This window comes from Polypterus senegalus, chromosome 14, assembly GCF_016835505.1.
Source record: "Polypterus senegalus isolate Bchr_013 chromosome 14, ASM1683550v1, whole genome shotgun sequence".
In the NCBI taxonomy this organism is placed as follows: domain Eukaryota; kingdom Metazoa; phylum Chordata; class Cladistia; order Polypteriformes; family Polypteridae; genus Polypterus; species Polypterus senegalus.
The window spans coordinates 63,951,071-63,968,112 of record NC_053167.1 but is presented as its reverse complement, the minus strand read 5'-3'; the positions used below and the strand labels follow the sequence as shown (position 1 = coordinate 63,968,112).

General features: G+C 36.8%; 1 protein-coding gene across 3 annotated transcripts in view; it reads left to right on the top strand.

Moving 5' to 3' along the window:
• ddah1 (dimethylarginine dimethylaminohydrolase 1) overlaps positions 1-17,042 on the top strand; it is a 164,973-nt gene that overhangs the window by 129,249 nt on the left and 18,682 nt on the right. For 2 of the 3 annotated variants that reach the window (XM_039735417.1, XM_039735415.1), the window contains exons 3-5: positions 5,905-5,978; positions 6,812-6,931; positions 16,556-16,699. In XM_039735417.1, coding sequence (XP_039591351.1) covers positions 5,905-5,978; positions 6,812-6,931; positions 16,556-16,699 — 338 coding nt within the window. The remainder of the gene's footprint in view (positions 1-5,904; positions 5,979-6,811; positions 6,932-16,555; positions 16,700-17,042) is intronic. The other variant, XM_039735416.1, reaches the window with a different exon arrangement.

Here is a 17,042-nt window from a genome sequence, read left to right as displayed (position 1 = left end):
TATAAATTAATGTTGTTGTTGTTGTAATATTAATGAATTAATGTTAATGTTCTCCTGTTCTGTCATTTTTTTCAAAATTCTGTTATATTATGTTTTGTTAATATATTGTGTTGTTGTGGGTAGCTTGTGATGCACTGCTGGGGAGCAGAAAGTGTTTAATGAATGCTGTAAGTAAAGGGACTGGGTGAAGGGCTTCTGTTCTGTAAGGTGCAGACCCATCTGTTAGGAGACGAGAGACAGGAGAAGTTAGGAGAAAATGAAAGGTGCAGCAGAAAGAAGTTTTGAGTAGGGAGCCAGGAGACAATAAACAGGAGTGTTTGCATTATAGAGAAAAAAAGAATGTAAGTGGCAGGAGATAAACTGATTGGTAGGGAAAGCTTTCTTTTATTGTTTTGGAGATGTGCTCTGTAACCCAGATAACCGTTTGCTACGGAGCGATGGCTCCAAGTAAAACGTAGAAAACTCTCATACCTCTGAGTTGTGTTTCCTTATTACACTGGTCGTTACAATATTATAGGAATTAAATAATTTTGTGGGTCACGGGGGTCTGCTGGAGCCAATCCCAGCCAACACAGGGCGCAAGGCAGGAAACAAATCCAGTGCAGGGCGCCAGCCCACTGCAGGGCACATACACACATACACCCACACACCAAGCACACACTAGGGACAATTTAGGATTGCCAATGCACCTAACCTGCATGTCTTTGAACTGTGGGAGCAAACCGGAGCACCTGAGGAAACCCACGCAGACATCGGGAGAACATGCAAACTCCACGCAGGGAGGACCTGGGAAGCAAACCCATGTTTCCTTACTGCGAGGCAGTAGCACTACCACTGTGCCACCATGCCGCCCTCTGTCCCAATCCCTGATAGATAATCAAGGTTTTACTGTAGTTTAATATACTATTTACTTAAAACTGCATTCTAACAAACAAATTACTGTTTATCAATACTTCTTTAAAGGCTGTATTCTGGGCTTTAAAAAACTCAATCTGTTCTGCACTCTAGTCAATACAGTATATCACGCCTTTTCACAGGTGGCTGGGCTTTTATGGTCCTGGGACCGGAAGGAGTGGAGTGGAGTCACTGGGCGGTTTCTTGGCATTGTGGAGGCAAAGGAAAGCAATACAGTTAGCAGAAGCACCCCTCTCAGCTCACAGTGGTATCACATACCGGGTAAGAACCCGGATGTGACCCTCTGACGCACTGGCCACTTGAATCCCCAAACATTTATCAGATGTGACTTGCTCAACCTATTCTTCATTTATTGAAGTAGGTGGATGACATTCTTTCCTTCTGAAGTCTGTGATCATCTATTTTGTTTTCTTCACATTGATCTTTTGAAATTACAGAGCACCGCTTAATGCAATTTGTTTTCTCACTTTTAAAACATTTCTGAGATAACGCTTGGGTATTTAGAAACCTCACAGATGCAGTATCTTCTTCATATTTAATAAACACTTGGATACTAATTTATGTCTAAAATATACATTACTGAGAACGGGATATGACCCACTCTGGTAATATGTCTAAAAGCTGACAGAAAAGAGTGTCGTAATAACGAGACATACTCAAGATAAAGATTTGGGGCAGCCACCCGTATAATCTGGTATCCCGGCTGCAAAGTCGTTATTTTTATGAAAATACAGCACTGAAGTGCATACAAACGAGTCCAAAACAAGACTGAGGGAAGAAGGAAAAAGGGCAGGCTTTTAAAGGGGAAGACAGGAAGTGAGGTCATAAGGATTGCGCACGTGTTCTTCACTCATTGGATCGAGCCCGGATGTGACATCACAGGGGCCGGAACTGGTAACGTCTACTTCCATAGTGTACTCTGCCACATCCCGGCATGCCTCAGAACTGCCTTCACTCAAGCCCTTTAGCTGCCTCCCATGCGCACGTGTGTGATAAGAGTTATATATCTACTGTATCTATCTATCTATCTATCTATCTATCTATCTATCTATCTATCTATCTATCTATCTATCTATCTAAAGCTCACTTGCTGACTAAAATGACAATTGTACAACAGTAGAATAATTAACAAAGAATTCTGTCAACATTTTGACTGACTAACTGTCTGTTAAGGAATGCACTGCTGTAATCTATAAAAATCTTGACTATTTTATTAACTTTCTCTGTATGTTCAAAGATGATATCCTTGACATCCTTTGCTATTCATGGATATAAAGTGTTTTAACCACTGGAGGAAGATGCTTTAATGTTATCTGCTGAACAGATGTCATTGATAATGAAAATAAAGCAACTAGATATAGATCATTCATTTCCTTTGGTCTTGTGTTCTTGGTGACTGGTACAATCACCGTCCTTTGAAACAGCTTTGAAAAAGGTGTGTAAGTGCTCGTCATTACAGCCAATACCATCTCAGCCATGGGCTTTCCTTGGTTTCACACTTTAGACTGATCTAACAGCATTACCAGTGTCTGCTTCAGCCGGAATATGCCTTACTTTGTTGATAGCCTTTGCTTTGACCTACCAAAAATGAAATGCTCTTAATACTGCATTAGTACTGTTGGAATGTTCTGAAGGTATTCATTCCTTGTCCAATACCTGATTTTTCTGGTATTGAGGCTGCAGGTGTGTTGGAGTCCATCCAAGGAGCAGCAAACAGCAGATAGAATATCTTTAAACATAATAAGGAATTCAGGTGTTCTCTTTGTACAGTTATGTAACTACACTGTTTTCACTGTTCTTTCATTCAGTGCACTGCAATTAATACAATATTACTAACATGATATTAGTGTAAATTAGATCAAGAATGTCATAAATGTGGCATTTTATGTCCAAATGAAACCATTAAATCAATAAGGAAAACAGTATAACACAACAATTATTTTTAGCTATCATATTGAACTCAATCAATCATCCATCATTATGCCCATCCATTTTCTGAATGTACTCAGTACATTACTGAGTTACAAAGAGTTGTAGTCTTTCCCAGCATACGGCAGGAGCCAGCTACAAACAGGTTTCAGTTCATCATAGTGTGCATTCACTCACGGATTCCCTCATAGCAGATCATTTGACAGCTATTAACCTAAATCACATGTCTTTGGAGTACAGCAGAAAACTGGTGTATCAACAGAAAGCCTACCATAGGGACTTAGGGAGAGCATGCAAACCCCACCCAGGCATAGAATCTTACACTTTGGTGCTATCAGAAGTCAGCAATCCATTGCTCAATCCACCCACACAAACATTTGCAAATTTGCTCAGTCTAGTTCAGGGTCATAAGCACAAAAGTCTATCCCGATAGCATCTAGATCAAAAAAAGCCAACTCTGGAAGGGGCACAGGTTCTTCCCACTCTCTCCTTACAAAGGGCCAAATTCAGTTTTTGTTGTACAGAGCCTTTCTGTTAAACCCTGACAAAGTTTTTGGATTTGTTATTTGGATGACAACTAATTTTACTATTACTGTGTTGAGAAATTATAAACTGTTTATGAGCCAATGCTAAAACTTAACATTAATATGCTGCTTTTCAATATGGTGCTTTCTCTATAAGAAATGTACAGTAAAACAGGGAGAAAACTAAATAATGGCTACAATTTCTGAAGAAAAATTTAAAAAAAAAAACATATAAAGCCCAGCACTAAAGAATCACCACTACTCTCACATTATATACAGTACATATCTGATCTATTTTTACAAATTTCTGACATTCCAGATTCCAGTGCATGTTCTGTCAGTACATTTCAGTGATTAATGAGCCTGTGTCTGAAATAGATTTCGGCTTCGTTTCTACATGAACTTCTCCTTCTTCTTGTTTAATTCTGTTTGTTGCCAATTAAAATCTTTGCTGTTTTAAATCTTTGACCCTTTCACAAATGTGTAGAACTGACTGTTCTTTAAAATGTACCCAAATAATAAACTTGTTGCTTTTTAAAAAGCTTCACGATTTTTCTTTTTTTTTTTTTTTTTTTGCTTTTCTATTTTTTTTAATTTTGCAGATATCATTTTTCTGCGGTGGGTTGGCACCCTGCCCAGGATTGGTTCCTGCCTTGTGCCCTGTGTTGGCTGGGATTGGCTCTAGCAGACCCCCGTGACCCTGTGTTTGGATTCAGTGGGTTGGAAAATGGATGGATGATATAATTAATTAATATCAGTGTACAAAAAAATCTCAAAAATATTCTAAATTTCAAGTCTTAATCGCTGTGAGCAGTTTTGTGAATTAGTGCTGGCATGGCAGTGAATTCTTCACAGTCATTAAGAGGACGGCAAGTGACATATGCTGCCAGGAGCTCTGGGTAGGGTACAAGGGGGGAACTCACACTGGGACTCGCTGCCAGTCCAGTGCAGAGGACAATCACACACACACATACTCACTTCACTCTGAACTTGCCAGTTAACCAACATGCACATCGTTGAAATACGGGAGAAACCCGTGCAGACATGAGGAAGGCATGCAAACTCCTCCTGGCGAATGGTCTGGAAAATGCTATCCACTGCACCTCCATATTAGTAGGACTTTAAACTCTTGTCTGATGTTGTAATGTGGGTTTTAAATACATGGCCGTGTGACCATAACCATTTAGCTTGACCTTGCGTCTCAAGTCTGCAGTGTGCAAATATTCTGTTTTAATGAAAATTCACTAAAAAATAGAAGCCGTGGTTGACCCTTTCTTTTTAAAAGTATGAGGAGTACATTATATCCATCTGTTATCAAAGCCAGTTATGGTCACGGGTTCCTGGAACATATCCCAGCAGCATCAGGCACAAGAAAGAAACCAACCCTGGACAGAGTGCTATTAAACACACACACAAACTTAAAATAAATCAAACCATTGAAAAATCAATTGGGATCTGTCTCACTGCAAAATGTATTTGGATTACTGTAGAGACAGGATGTTAATAGTAATCCCACCTGGTTCTTCAATGGCCTCCTGCAAAATATAATTGTCGGTGCTTTAGCTGAAAGAATAAATTATTTTTGACCTTGAATTCCATCATTTTTAATTAACTGCTTCAGGCCAGATGACATTATAAAGCCATATGCTAGGTGTCATGTAGCCCATTAAGCCATTGGAACTAAACTCTTTCAAGCTTATTTGACTTGCACAAAACCTCCCAAAGGTTGCTGTGGTGCAATGAATTCCCAAGTGGCCTCCACAGCTCCACCAGACTTTATGCCATTAGTAGTACTTGATAAAGGCTATGGATACATTTTTGTGCATGTAAGTAAGTATTTCTATTAGGCAGTAAACTCAGACAGTGGCTAGTGTTGTTGTTTACTAGTTCTTATGTTCCTGGCTTGATACCAGACTGAGCAGTTAGTTGGTCTTCATGTTCACCCCATGTTTATGTGAGTTTCCTTCCCAATTGCAAAGCCACATTAAGTTACTTCTAAAGTAGTTCTGCAGTGTGTGTGTTGTAGGGAACTGATGTTGCAAGTGGAACTGGTAAAGTCCAACAGGCAGGTGTAAAATTCTTCTAAATTACCGTAGCTTTGTGACTCGAAATGTAAGTTTCAAAATTCTGCCTTTACTGTTGAAAGACCCTGACTTCTTGGGAACTAAACGATGACAGGCAAGTTCGAAGATGGATATAAAATTTGAATGCCAACTAAGTAATTTAACTTTTGTTAATGTAGCTTCTAAATTCAACAGCCCACTCTGCATCTGCCTGGGGTCTAAGTTTACATTGGCTGCAGTCTTCCATATTTCTCACATCATCGCCAGGAGATTAGATTAATATTATCTGCCTGAAGGAATGTGGATTTTCCAGTTTTTGCTAAACGCTCTGTTGTGCAGATGCTTATATTTCAACTTTGCTAGTTCATTAAATGTAATTGTTTTCACTGTTGTTGTAGCACATTCATAATAAATATACACAATGTACCTACTCACTTGCAAGCGTCTTTTTCTTCATTTTTCTTCATCTGCAGGTCGAGAGTTCTTTGTGGGCCTGTCTAAAAGGACAAATCAACGTGGAGCTGAAATCCTTGCAGATGCATTTAAGGTCAGTCAGTTCATGATAATAACGTAACTTACATAAAATTACCATGATTATCTAAATTTAGTCAATGAGGTCTTCCTGCTGAGCCCTGCTACTTCAGTCCTGATCTTAGAAATCTGTTGTTGTACTTAAGAGAGTCTCACATAATATATGATGGGCCTTCAGAATTGACAAGCATTAATCTCTAACCATATGTTTTTTTGCCTTTTATTTAAAACAAACCCTATACACCCACCATTTCTGATGAAACATTATTTGTATGCTTTTTTTTCACATGCTGTAAAAAAATACTCTTAAATATGGCTCTATATACTATATATTTTTGGTACATCGCAACATAAGTTGTAGAACTGCAAAAAAAATAATAATGATAATCTTACCATTTCCAATTTCACAACTGATTGCTTTACAATTTTTAGATAGCGATTTAGTAAAATAATTCATTGAGTATAGAGGATTTATTTAACAGCATAGTTAATGAAATTGTAGAATTGAACAGATTAATTTTGGTTGGAATAGATGGAATTTTGGTTAATGAAATAATTCTGTATTTTTGTTTTAAATTATACCAGATGTATGAGACTCCAGGTGAGCAGTTTTTTGCTCTTCTTCTACTTGTTATAGAATTGTAGCATATTTATTGTTATGCTTGAAATATTTTATATATGCTTGTTTTATTAAGAATTTGCCAAATAAATGCATATCATGACAGCTGGCAGAAGAGTTTGAACTACAGCATGTTAGAAGAGCACTTTTAGATGAGATCTTAGAAAGTTGTATTGTATTAGATAGAAGTTCTTTAACAGATTTTGTTCACTTGTTTTGATTTTACTCAGGACTACGCAGTTTCAACAGTCCCCATTTATGATGCTTTGCACCTAAAGTCGTTCTGCAGCATGGCTGGTCCGGGACTCTTAGTGATTGGCTCCAGTGACGGAGCACAGAAAGCTTTGAAGGTATTGTGCTAAGTTAGAACTGAGAGAAATCAGCATGCTTTTTGACTTCCGTTGTGCAGCAGTGGATTAGTCTATGATGTTTGAAAGTTACCATATAGCACTCCTTTTTAAATATTTTAACTGAAGACATTTACTGTATGTAATGTAGAGACAACTGTTTCAAGTACACTTTCATGAATATTGTGAAAAACAGTTATCTTCAAAGAATTTAGGAAAAGCTTTCTTTAGCCCCTTCACAAACAAGAAGCACACATTATAAATATAAAGCATTTGTATGAATGTGCTGGGTTGTTTTGAAGGACAATGTGTGCGTAACTTAAAGTCAGGCAGGATGCTCATTCACCCTCTCACCACACTGTGGTGCATTTACCAGGCAGAAGCAAAAACACGTTCGCTTACAAAGCTGGGTCTTGCAACAGATGGCTACAGTATGTAATCATAAGTGGTTTGAGTAGTAGAACTCGGGAGAGGCACGTGTCCCATCTTGATAACTGGATGAGATGGGTGGGATATTTCACAGTACTGAGAAATCGAGCACCCATTCCAGACGGGGCTTTTATGCTTGTTTGGAAGCAGGTTAGCACCTTCTGTCAGGTATGCAAATCCAAATCAGTGAATATATCGCCTCAAAATTTTCTGCAGATTCCCCATTTGTACAGGGAAAGATTATAGGCTATGTTTTGTTGTGTAATGTTTCTTCTTGAGAAATCATATCTAATGACACACATGCTCTTTATTATGGAAGTGCCCTTAGGAGGCATTTTTGGGACATAGCACAGATATATAGAGGTGCTTTCCCACAGTGGGTTTGGTCAGTGAAGTTATGGTTATTTCTTTTTTCCTCCATGCACTTTGCAGCACTTGTATCCCTGGTAGTTAATTATATCTAGAAACAGAAGTACATTCACCATCACCTTGACTAAGTAAGAAGGTTCAGATTACTTCATTGGACAGTGCAGCAACACCAAAGGAGCATAAAAAAATTCTCCAATGATAATATTAAAGGTAGTGGGTTGCACAGTGGGAAGCAGGTTTCACTGCTTCTATATACCCTCAGGAGGCCAGAATCAAACCCCAGTCTGTTCAGTGTTCATGTCGGTTATTCACCATCTTCTCAGTGTCTGCACGGTTTTTTCTTTATACTGTATTTAATGCTTACCACTGTAGTATGATAACATTTTTGTGCGTATTACACATGTTCTTTCTGTGTTCCAGATGTTTTTCTAACCATGTCATAATCTCGCTGTTATAATACAGGGGTTTTAAATTTTAGTCCTGCGTTTCCCTTTCTATCACATCCAATTTCTGCTTTTAACTCATCTGCTGTCTACATTAATAATGCTATTACTTCGCATTTTCCACTTATATTTTGCTGATGCATTATTACAGTTTTTTTTTTTTTAACTAAACAAGTCTTATGCACAGAGTTGGACATGTCATTGAACACCTCATTTTGCCTTTTGTTTAATTTAAAATGGTTTAAGTATTCAAGGTTTTGCTTTCTAATCGGCATGCAGGTCAGAATGACAATGAAATACTGGCTCCCCTGTAGCATATACACACTGGATCGAAGCACAAAAAAACAATACTATGTTATTAAATACTAAAATGAAATAATAATTACAAACTAGTTTCGTCACACTTTCTGTAATGGAGTAGAGTCTCATCCTGCAACTAATATATAAGTTCAGTATAATATGAGGGTAAGTCAAAAAGTATCTGCAATAGTGTTTGATCTTTTATATGCTGTTGGCAGCAACAGTAGTTGCACATGTGCGTGTGAGCTTTGTTTGTTGCTGCAACGCAGGTCCAAACTGGTCTTCTTAATTTCTGAAGTGTGATACTGTTGTTAACCCTTTCTGTATGCACCAAAGAACTGCAGCATACTGTTTTGCAGGAGTATCAAGGCTGAATGTTTATTAGGCACACAGATCTGTCATTGACTTTCAGCACAGTATGGAAACAAAGTTTGTGGCTAAGTGAAGTGTTTACAAATGGATTAAAGAGTTCAAACATGGCTGCCTCAATATCACACATGAAGAACAATCAGGTCACCCATCCATATCTACTCCTGCTGGCAATGTACCCATGAAATGGTTCTAACAAACAAACCTGTGACAGTTGATGATGTAGTGGCTCATCTGCAAAACAGTTATTGTTCTACTTACGAGTTAATTTATGACAAACTTGTTTACACAATGGGTTCCAAAATACCTAATCTAAGAACATAAAAAATATAGTTTGGTACTGGCTCACCTGGACTACAAGAAAAAGAATTAGGTGTAAATACTATTTATAGACTATAGCACTGGATTTAACCCAAACTCATAACCAAACTCAGGGACCTGCACCTAAACACTTTACTTTGTGCTTAGTTCTTTAACTTTCTGACTGGCAGATCCCAGATGGTTCGAGTCGATGGCTGCACATCATCTACTCTTACTTTTAGCACAGGTGCTCCACAAGGCTTTGTTCTGACTCCTCTACAGTGTTCCCTCTACACATATCACTGCATGGTTGCACATGCCTCTAACATCATTATTAAGTTTATTGATGACACGGCTGTGGTAGGCCTGATACCTATCAATGAACAGGCTCACCTGGATGGAGTGGAGAGTGTGCCACACTGGTGTTTAGACAACAGTCTACTACTGATTGTGAGAAAGACAAATTAGCTGATTGTGGACTTTGGAAGAAAACAGCAGAAGCACTGCCACCCCCCACAGTATTATCAGCACTCATTTGAATTGGGTGGACAGTTTTATATACCTCAGTGTCCACATCACAGAGGATCTAACCTGGTCCAAACACACCAGCACTTTGGTAAAGAAGGCATGACATTCTGCCTTCTTAGATGCCTCAGGGATTTCATGTTGCTTTCCCTATTACTAAAGAAATTCTACACATCCACTATTGAAAGTATCTTGACAGGAAATATTACTGCCTGGTTTGGGAACAGCATGCAGCAGGACGGCCAGGCTCTGCAGAGAATTGTATGGTCAGCTAAACATATCAGCTGGGTTTACACTTCCTAACTTTGAGGACATCTATACCAAACGATGCCGGACCAGGGCAACGAAAATCATCATTAATACCAGCCATCCTAACAAAAGGTTCTTTTTTGTACTGCAGTCAGGTAAACGCTGCTGCCTAAAATCCATTTCAGAGAGACTGAGGAAGAACTTGTTTCCACAATCCATGTACATCTTGAATAAGGAAAATGTCTAGAAGTACATGATGCCCTATTGTTAACTCTCTTAACTTTACCTTATTTATGTAGTTACTATTTATTATTTGCCACATATTTAAAATTCTATTAATAATTTTTGAGAATTATAAAGTCATATATTATTGTTATTGACCCTTTGCATTTTTCTTAAAGACACAGTCATGTTGTACTCTATATTTTTCACAAGGTTTTGGTCTCATACTTTGCATGAGATGGATGGCTAGAGCTGAGCTCAGTTAGTAGCGGTGTTATTTTACCCATTCTTTACTATCATCCTGAGGTATCCTGTATTTACATTATATGCAAGTATAAATAAGCATGAACAGTAAACAAAGGGTTCAGAAAGAAAAGGATAAGACTCAGGCAGCTAAATTTTCATCAAAGTCAAGACCGGCCTCAAGGTCGCAGTATGGCCTACAAGAGGCTGACCTGGAACAGATGGGCAAAGGAATTGATCTACAAGAACTCCTGCTGCAGCATCACCTTCAGCCGAAAGCAAAAGTGGGAGTGAAACTGTGAGCAAGGCGGGGAGTATTCATTGATTTCAGGAAAATTATTGGAACTGAGCATGGCCCATGCATCTCCACTGCCAACCGCAGCTAATACCCCCCTGAGTTAGCTGCATCAATCGCATCATCTCCTATCAGACCCACAACCCTGTTTACGGAGTGCAGAGAAGACCAAAACACACTTTTCAATCTGAAGGAAATGATTGCCACACTCAGAAGCAGTTTACTACAATGTTAGCAGAATTTCTTGGAACAATTTATGAAAATATATAGGAAAATATGAGTGACTTAGAGAGTAAAATAAGCGTACTCACTGTTCAGCTTGAAGATGTTAAGCAATAGTTAACAATCGACTTCCATCACTGATAAAAATGCAATGGCTGCAAAATCAGAATGCAAAGTGCTTGCTGTCAAACTGGCTGAGCTGGAAGATAGTTATAGAAGGAACAACATCAGAATTGAAGGTCTCCCTGAAAAATGTGAAAGTCCAAACCCAGTGAAATTCATGGCTGAACTATTCTCTAAAATAACTGGAGAGGACTTGAAATCAGACATCAAGATCTCAGCAGCCTACCATATATGTGGCTCAAATGCCTCAAAACCAAGAACCCTTATACAAACTACAGGCCAAACAAAATTACATGTCCCTTCTCAGACAGAAAGAGGAGATTATGTTTGAAAATAACAGCATTTGTATTTTCCCAGATTTCTCTTCTGCAACAGCTGCTAAACACGCCATATACTATAGTATAAACACTGTCTACGCAGTGGTAATATTAGATACAGCCTCTTGTACCTTGCAAAATTAAAAATTAATATTGAAAGTCAGTTTTACATGTTTAGCTCTCTGAATGAAACATAAAGAAAGCTACATAGACTGCTCCCAACATCCTTTTGAAACATGATCCCGTGTTCTGACAAGGCAAAGAGAATTCTGCTGGCAACTTTGACCATTTGTATTTTTACAGGAGATTTACATAATAAATAAAGACCAGTTTCGGTTGCAAAGGGATTGGATTTGACACGTTTTTCACACTGGCTATACAAAGAAAACTAGGGGTGTGGGAATCTTAATACACAGAACTATCCCATTTGTAGTGTCAGACGTAATATGTGATCTTGAAGGTCACTGTCTCATGGTGATGGCCAATTTATTTAATACTAAAGTGATTCTGATAAATATTTATGCACCTAACGTGGATGACAGAGATTTCACCCAAAATGTATTCGCATCCATTCCTCATGCGAACGCTCATAAAATTATAATGGTCAGAGACATTAATTGTGTTTTAAATCCAGACCTGGATAAGTCTTCACCCAAAATGGCAATTACATCTAATACTACAAAAATAATTACACATTTTGTAATGGATCAGAACTTGTCAGACCCATGAAGGTTTTTAAATCCTAACCTAGAGCATATTCCTTCATCTTGCATGTTCATCATTATTACTATACAATCGATTATTGCTTCATAGACAATAATCTTGTGCCCATTTCCAAGTATGACACTATTGTTATCTCAAACCACACCCCTCTGATCCTGATGCTTAACTTTCTAAATCCTACACACTCATTTAGTAGCTGGCATCTTGTCCCCCTGTCACTAGCTGATGAGCACTGTACAGAATTCATACCCAAGCAAATTGATTATTTTCTGGAGACAAATGCATCTTCGGAGGTCTCTGCAAGTATACTCTAGGAAATTCTGAAGGCATTTTTAAGAGGACGGATTATTTTATATCTTTTTTACAAAAAATAAATTGGGAACTATTTCTTTAAGGGTATACAGAAGATTAATGACCTTAGGACTAAGAATGTTAATGGTTAAAGGTTATGATGGAAAGTGATGCACAGTTAAACTATATAAATGTTGCACACACGCACATGTGTGTGTGTATATATATATATATATATATATATATATATATATATATATATATATATATATATATATATATACTATACAATATGTGTACATATACTTTTTAAAACATACTTCAAGCTGTCAGTAGTAATACAGTAAAATAAGTGTACCAGTATCCATTGCAACACCAACTGAAATAAAATGTATTTGAAAATGGTTGTTTGCACACAGAAATGATAAAGAGCATGACACATTGATTTTGTAGACAGCAAAGCTGCTGAATGTTACATTTTTTAACTTTTCAAATTTTAATGTATTGTTTACAAGGTAATAGTATATAAAGTACAGTGTCATGAATAAACTTAATCAGGAATTTGCTCTCCATGTCATATATATGTTTTAAATCTTGAAATATTTCCTTTGTATTATAAAATTATAAAAGTTGTACTGTAGGGGCATTAAAGTGGTTTCTTGTCACCCTTTACTGGAAGAAATCTGGCTAATGGGGGTCATGGAACTTTCCCCATCCTCTGATTACGCTCATTGACAAAACCTCTAAATTGAAGATGGTTTGTCATAGATGACAAAGACTTTTTCTACTGTAAGTGTCACATGATGGCAGTCTAAAACCATCAAAAATACTTAAACAAAAAACTGAAGACCTTTTACTTTTCAAATACTTTTAGCTGAAATGTTTTTGAAAAGGGTATGTTTATGGTTACTTCTGATAAAAAATATAATTATTAACATGGAAATTCTTATGATTCTTTTTTATTTAAAATCAGTAATGCTCAAGATGTTTAAGACTATAAATACAATTTTGAGTTTGATGAGTCAGATAACACATTCACAGAAACACATGCTCACATACAGTAGTTAGGCATAGCATCTTAAATGGTCAAATTGTGTTGCTTAAGTCATGTAAAAACACAAAGCTGAAATTTTCACTCATTTCAGTTCTTTCCATTTTTGATATAATTAAATGTATAAAATGTGTTTCAGGCAATGTATAGATACAGGAACTATAATATGTTTCTTATTCAGTAGCGACACAAGTCACCCTGCCTTCTAACTGAATGCTGCTCAGTTTTTGATAGGACTGAGAAACTAGGCAGGGGCTAGATCTGCAGAGTGTGGATTAGAAATTAAGGCAGAGTAGTCATTACGTTCATTCACTGGAATTGTACAAACTGTGACTTGTTAAGCTTTCAATAGATAGTAAATATAAATTATTGTGACACTTTATAAAAGGATGCTGAAAGGTCTGTCTTAAAATAACAACAATAGCTGTTAACAAAATGACATTTAACATTTGGGCTATATTTTTACCCATGGAAGTGACATCCATGTGGTATTTGTTGTTTTTCACTTTTGACGTTTTGTTGCACCAGTAAAACGTGTCACTATTCATTGACAATTAAAAGGCCAAAAGATTTTAAGTCCTAGAATGCAGTAGTTTCCGTAAGTGTTGTTTTGATCTAAATAAGCTTTAAAATGGGTCTCTTCTTAAAATACTTAAAGCTTAGTTCAGATCATTCACCAGATTGGATTTTGAAATTGTAAAATATTGAAAAAAAGCCCACTTAATTGACTCTGACGGTCTTTGTGCTTTGACTGCTGACAGCATTTTAGATGTCAGGGGAAGATTAATAGTCCTGACATAATTATACCTCGAGAACTCTGTTTCCAACTTTCAACCAGAAAGGCAAAGATCATTATTTCTGCATTAATGTAAAGACATTTGGAGATGCTGCCATTAGATAAGACTTCACACAAAGGCAACAGTGTTTTGAGTACTTTTTAAAAATAAAAGGCTATCTAAAAAGCTGTGAGGTTATTGGATGCTCTTACTGCATGCGAAAAGCAGCAGGCACGCCAATTAATCAGACACTTGCTACTGTAAAGGTAGGCTTTCAGTATATCACTGTAATGAGACTTTTCCATATTATGAAGAGGAAATATAGTGTCCCCGGTTATTACGAACTGAGTAATAGACAAGATATTTTATTTTATAATTCATTGGTCAAATGCTCTGACTCTGATATTAGTATTTAGCTGTGCAATCCTTAGATGGACTTGTTAGAATTGATGTTACAATGCAGTATGGAGATTGCCATGCACATGATTTTTACCCAGTCCAGATGCCCTGCCTCATACCCAGTATAGGCTCCAGTTCCCAATGACGCTGAATTGGGTTAAGCAGATTTGAGAAGGTTAAGTCATGGCATGGTATGTTATGGTATATATACGTTAAAAATAATTTCAATACTTCAGTTTTTAGTTTCAATAAGAAACAGTTTGTGAGAATTATTTCAAAGTCTTTGTATTCAGAAAATGCCTTTAATGAAAGAAAATGAAAATTTCTTTAGTACATTTAAATCTATTTGATTATTTTGTCCCTCATTCGAGAGCTTTGTGGAACTGAACATTGACACAGCGGTTAAGAAACTTGTGCATTTATTTATTTTGGGATTAATAAAGTATCTATCTATCTATCTATCTATCTATCTATCTATCTATCTATCTATCTATCTATCTATCTATCTATCTATCTATCTATTTTCCTGACCTGCTTAGTCCAATACTTGCAATACAACAGGCCATTCCAGCAATTCTCATTGAATGAAAAGAACCAGCCATGCGACATTTATTTGTAAAATCATTGCATATTTCAATACCAAGTCTGGATTATTGATTTGGAATTCACATGATTAGCATTACCTCATTTTAAATTCTATTTGTTTTTGCCAATTAATACAAAACACCTTTATGTCTGTGTATTTCAATTTAGACTCACCATTAAATTACCACAATTTAAGTTTACTTTTTGGCATTGTCTCTTTTATACTATACAAAAAGTACATTTTAAAACACTGAATATTTTAAGTACTGTCTGCTCCTGATAAAGTGACGGTTCTGCTTCTCATAAGCTATTCTGGAGAAACAAGGTTATGCAAAAGCCTCCATTTTTTGCAACAATGATAAAAGATTGTTTGTAGTCATTAATAGAAAATGTATAGCTGTACTAATAATTATATTTTGTAGAATATAGCTCCATATTAGCCATCATTTGTATTGAAACTACATAGCCTACCTACCTTATGATAAATGTTTCACATGACACACATGTAAAAAGTCATACTATGAAAATAAATATGCATATGCATTGAACTTATTCTTTAAAGGAATTGACTGAAATTATTTTTTATTATTTATTATTGATTTTTTTGTAGCTTTTACCACTCTTTAAACGGATACACAAAAATGCAAAGCAAATTTGAAACAACTAAATAAATTGTCAATTTTAATTTATAGTGTGTTTGTTTTAAGTGCATTACCTTAAGCAAATCTAAAGATTAAATTATTATTGACTTAATAAAAAAATGCGTGAAACATAGAACTGTATCCAACGTTCTGTTATCATGATCTACAATCTAACTTTGTGAACTTCCACAGTCCATGGACTCCTCAGGTTGATTGATGATTTCAGTTGCTGAGTACAGGCGAATGGGCAGCTTTTTTGCATGGACACTGAAGTGGGCTAGAATCTCGGTTTACCGACAAAAGCGCGATAGACATATGCGCGCCGACAAAACCGCGACGGACAAAATCGTGAGAGAGACCACGAGAGTGCGACGCCCTTGCTGCAATTCTTCCTACACATGCAGGGCGTGATCTTAAGGACTATCTGTGTGCCGTGCTGATGGCATGCCGCGTCTCATAATATTGACTTCTAAAATAAACATTATTATATATGGTTTAAACTAGTAATTCATATTTAATGAAACTTTCGAGATTTTGTCAGGGCGATTTTGACGGCACGTTTTAATCTGCGCTATTTTGTCGGCGCGCATATGTCTATCGCACAAATGTCGGGTCACAAGAATCTCTGTCCTTTTATTTTCACTGTAGAAAAATAGATTGCTGACTTCCCAAAAAAGGCACCTTCTCATAGGCTGTTTGTACAGAAAATGTGGATGTGTCAGGTTCTTATATATCATTTGGCTGCAATTTTCTAGGTCATACAGCAAATGAGTGATTATCGATATGACAAGTTGACCATTCCTGACGATGCGGCTGCAAACTGCATTTATTTAAATATTCCAAACAAAGGACACGTCTTGCTGCATTCCCCACCAGAGGAGTACCCAGAAAGCTCAAAGGTGAGTTGATTTTATTGAAGTTATTTTTGTTTTATTTCTGTGTAGCATCCATCTCTTCATCTGTAAATTTATATCAATAGTTGCAGTGAATCAAATTTGTTATCATACCACCAAATTGTGGCAAGTCAAAGATTGCATCGTATTCAGCATAATTTAACAAAACAACTCCTGGCACGCGTAATAATTCAATTTTGCCATATCCCAGTATCTTGGATGCTGTGTAGGATGTCAGTCCATCACAGGGCTCAGCTGTTTTTAACAAAATAAGACATATATGTAGCAGAAAAGATGTTCTGACCTTACATTGTTTTACTTTCCAAACTGTGAAAAGGCAGTTAGAAAG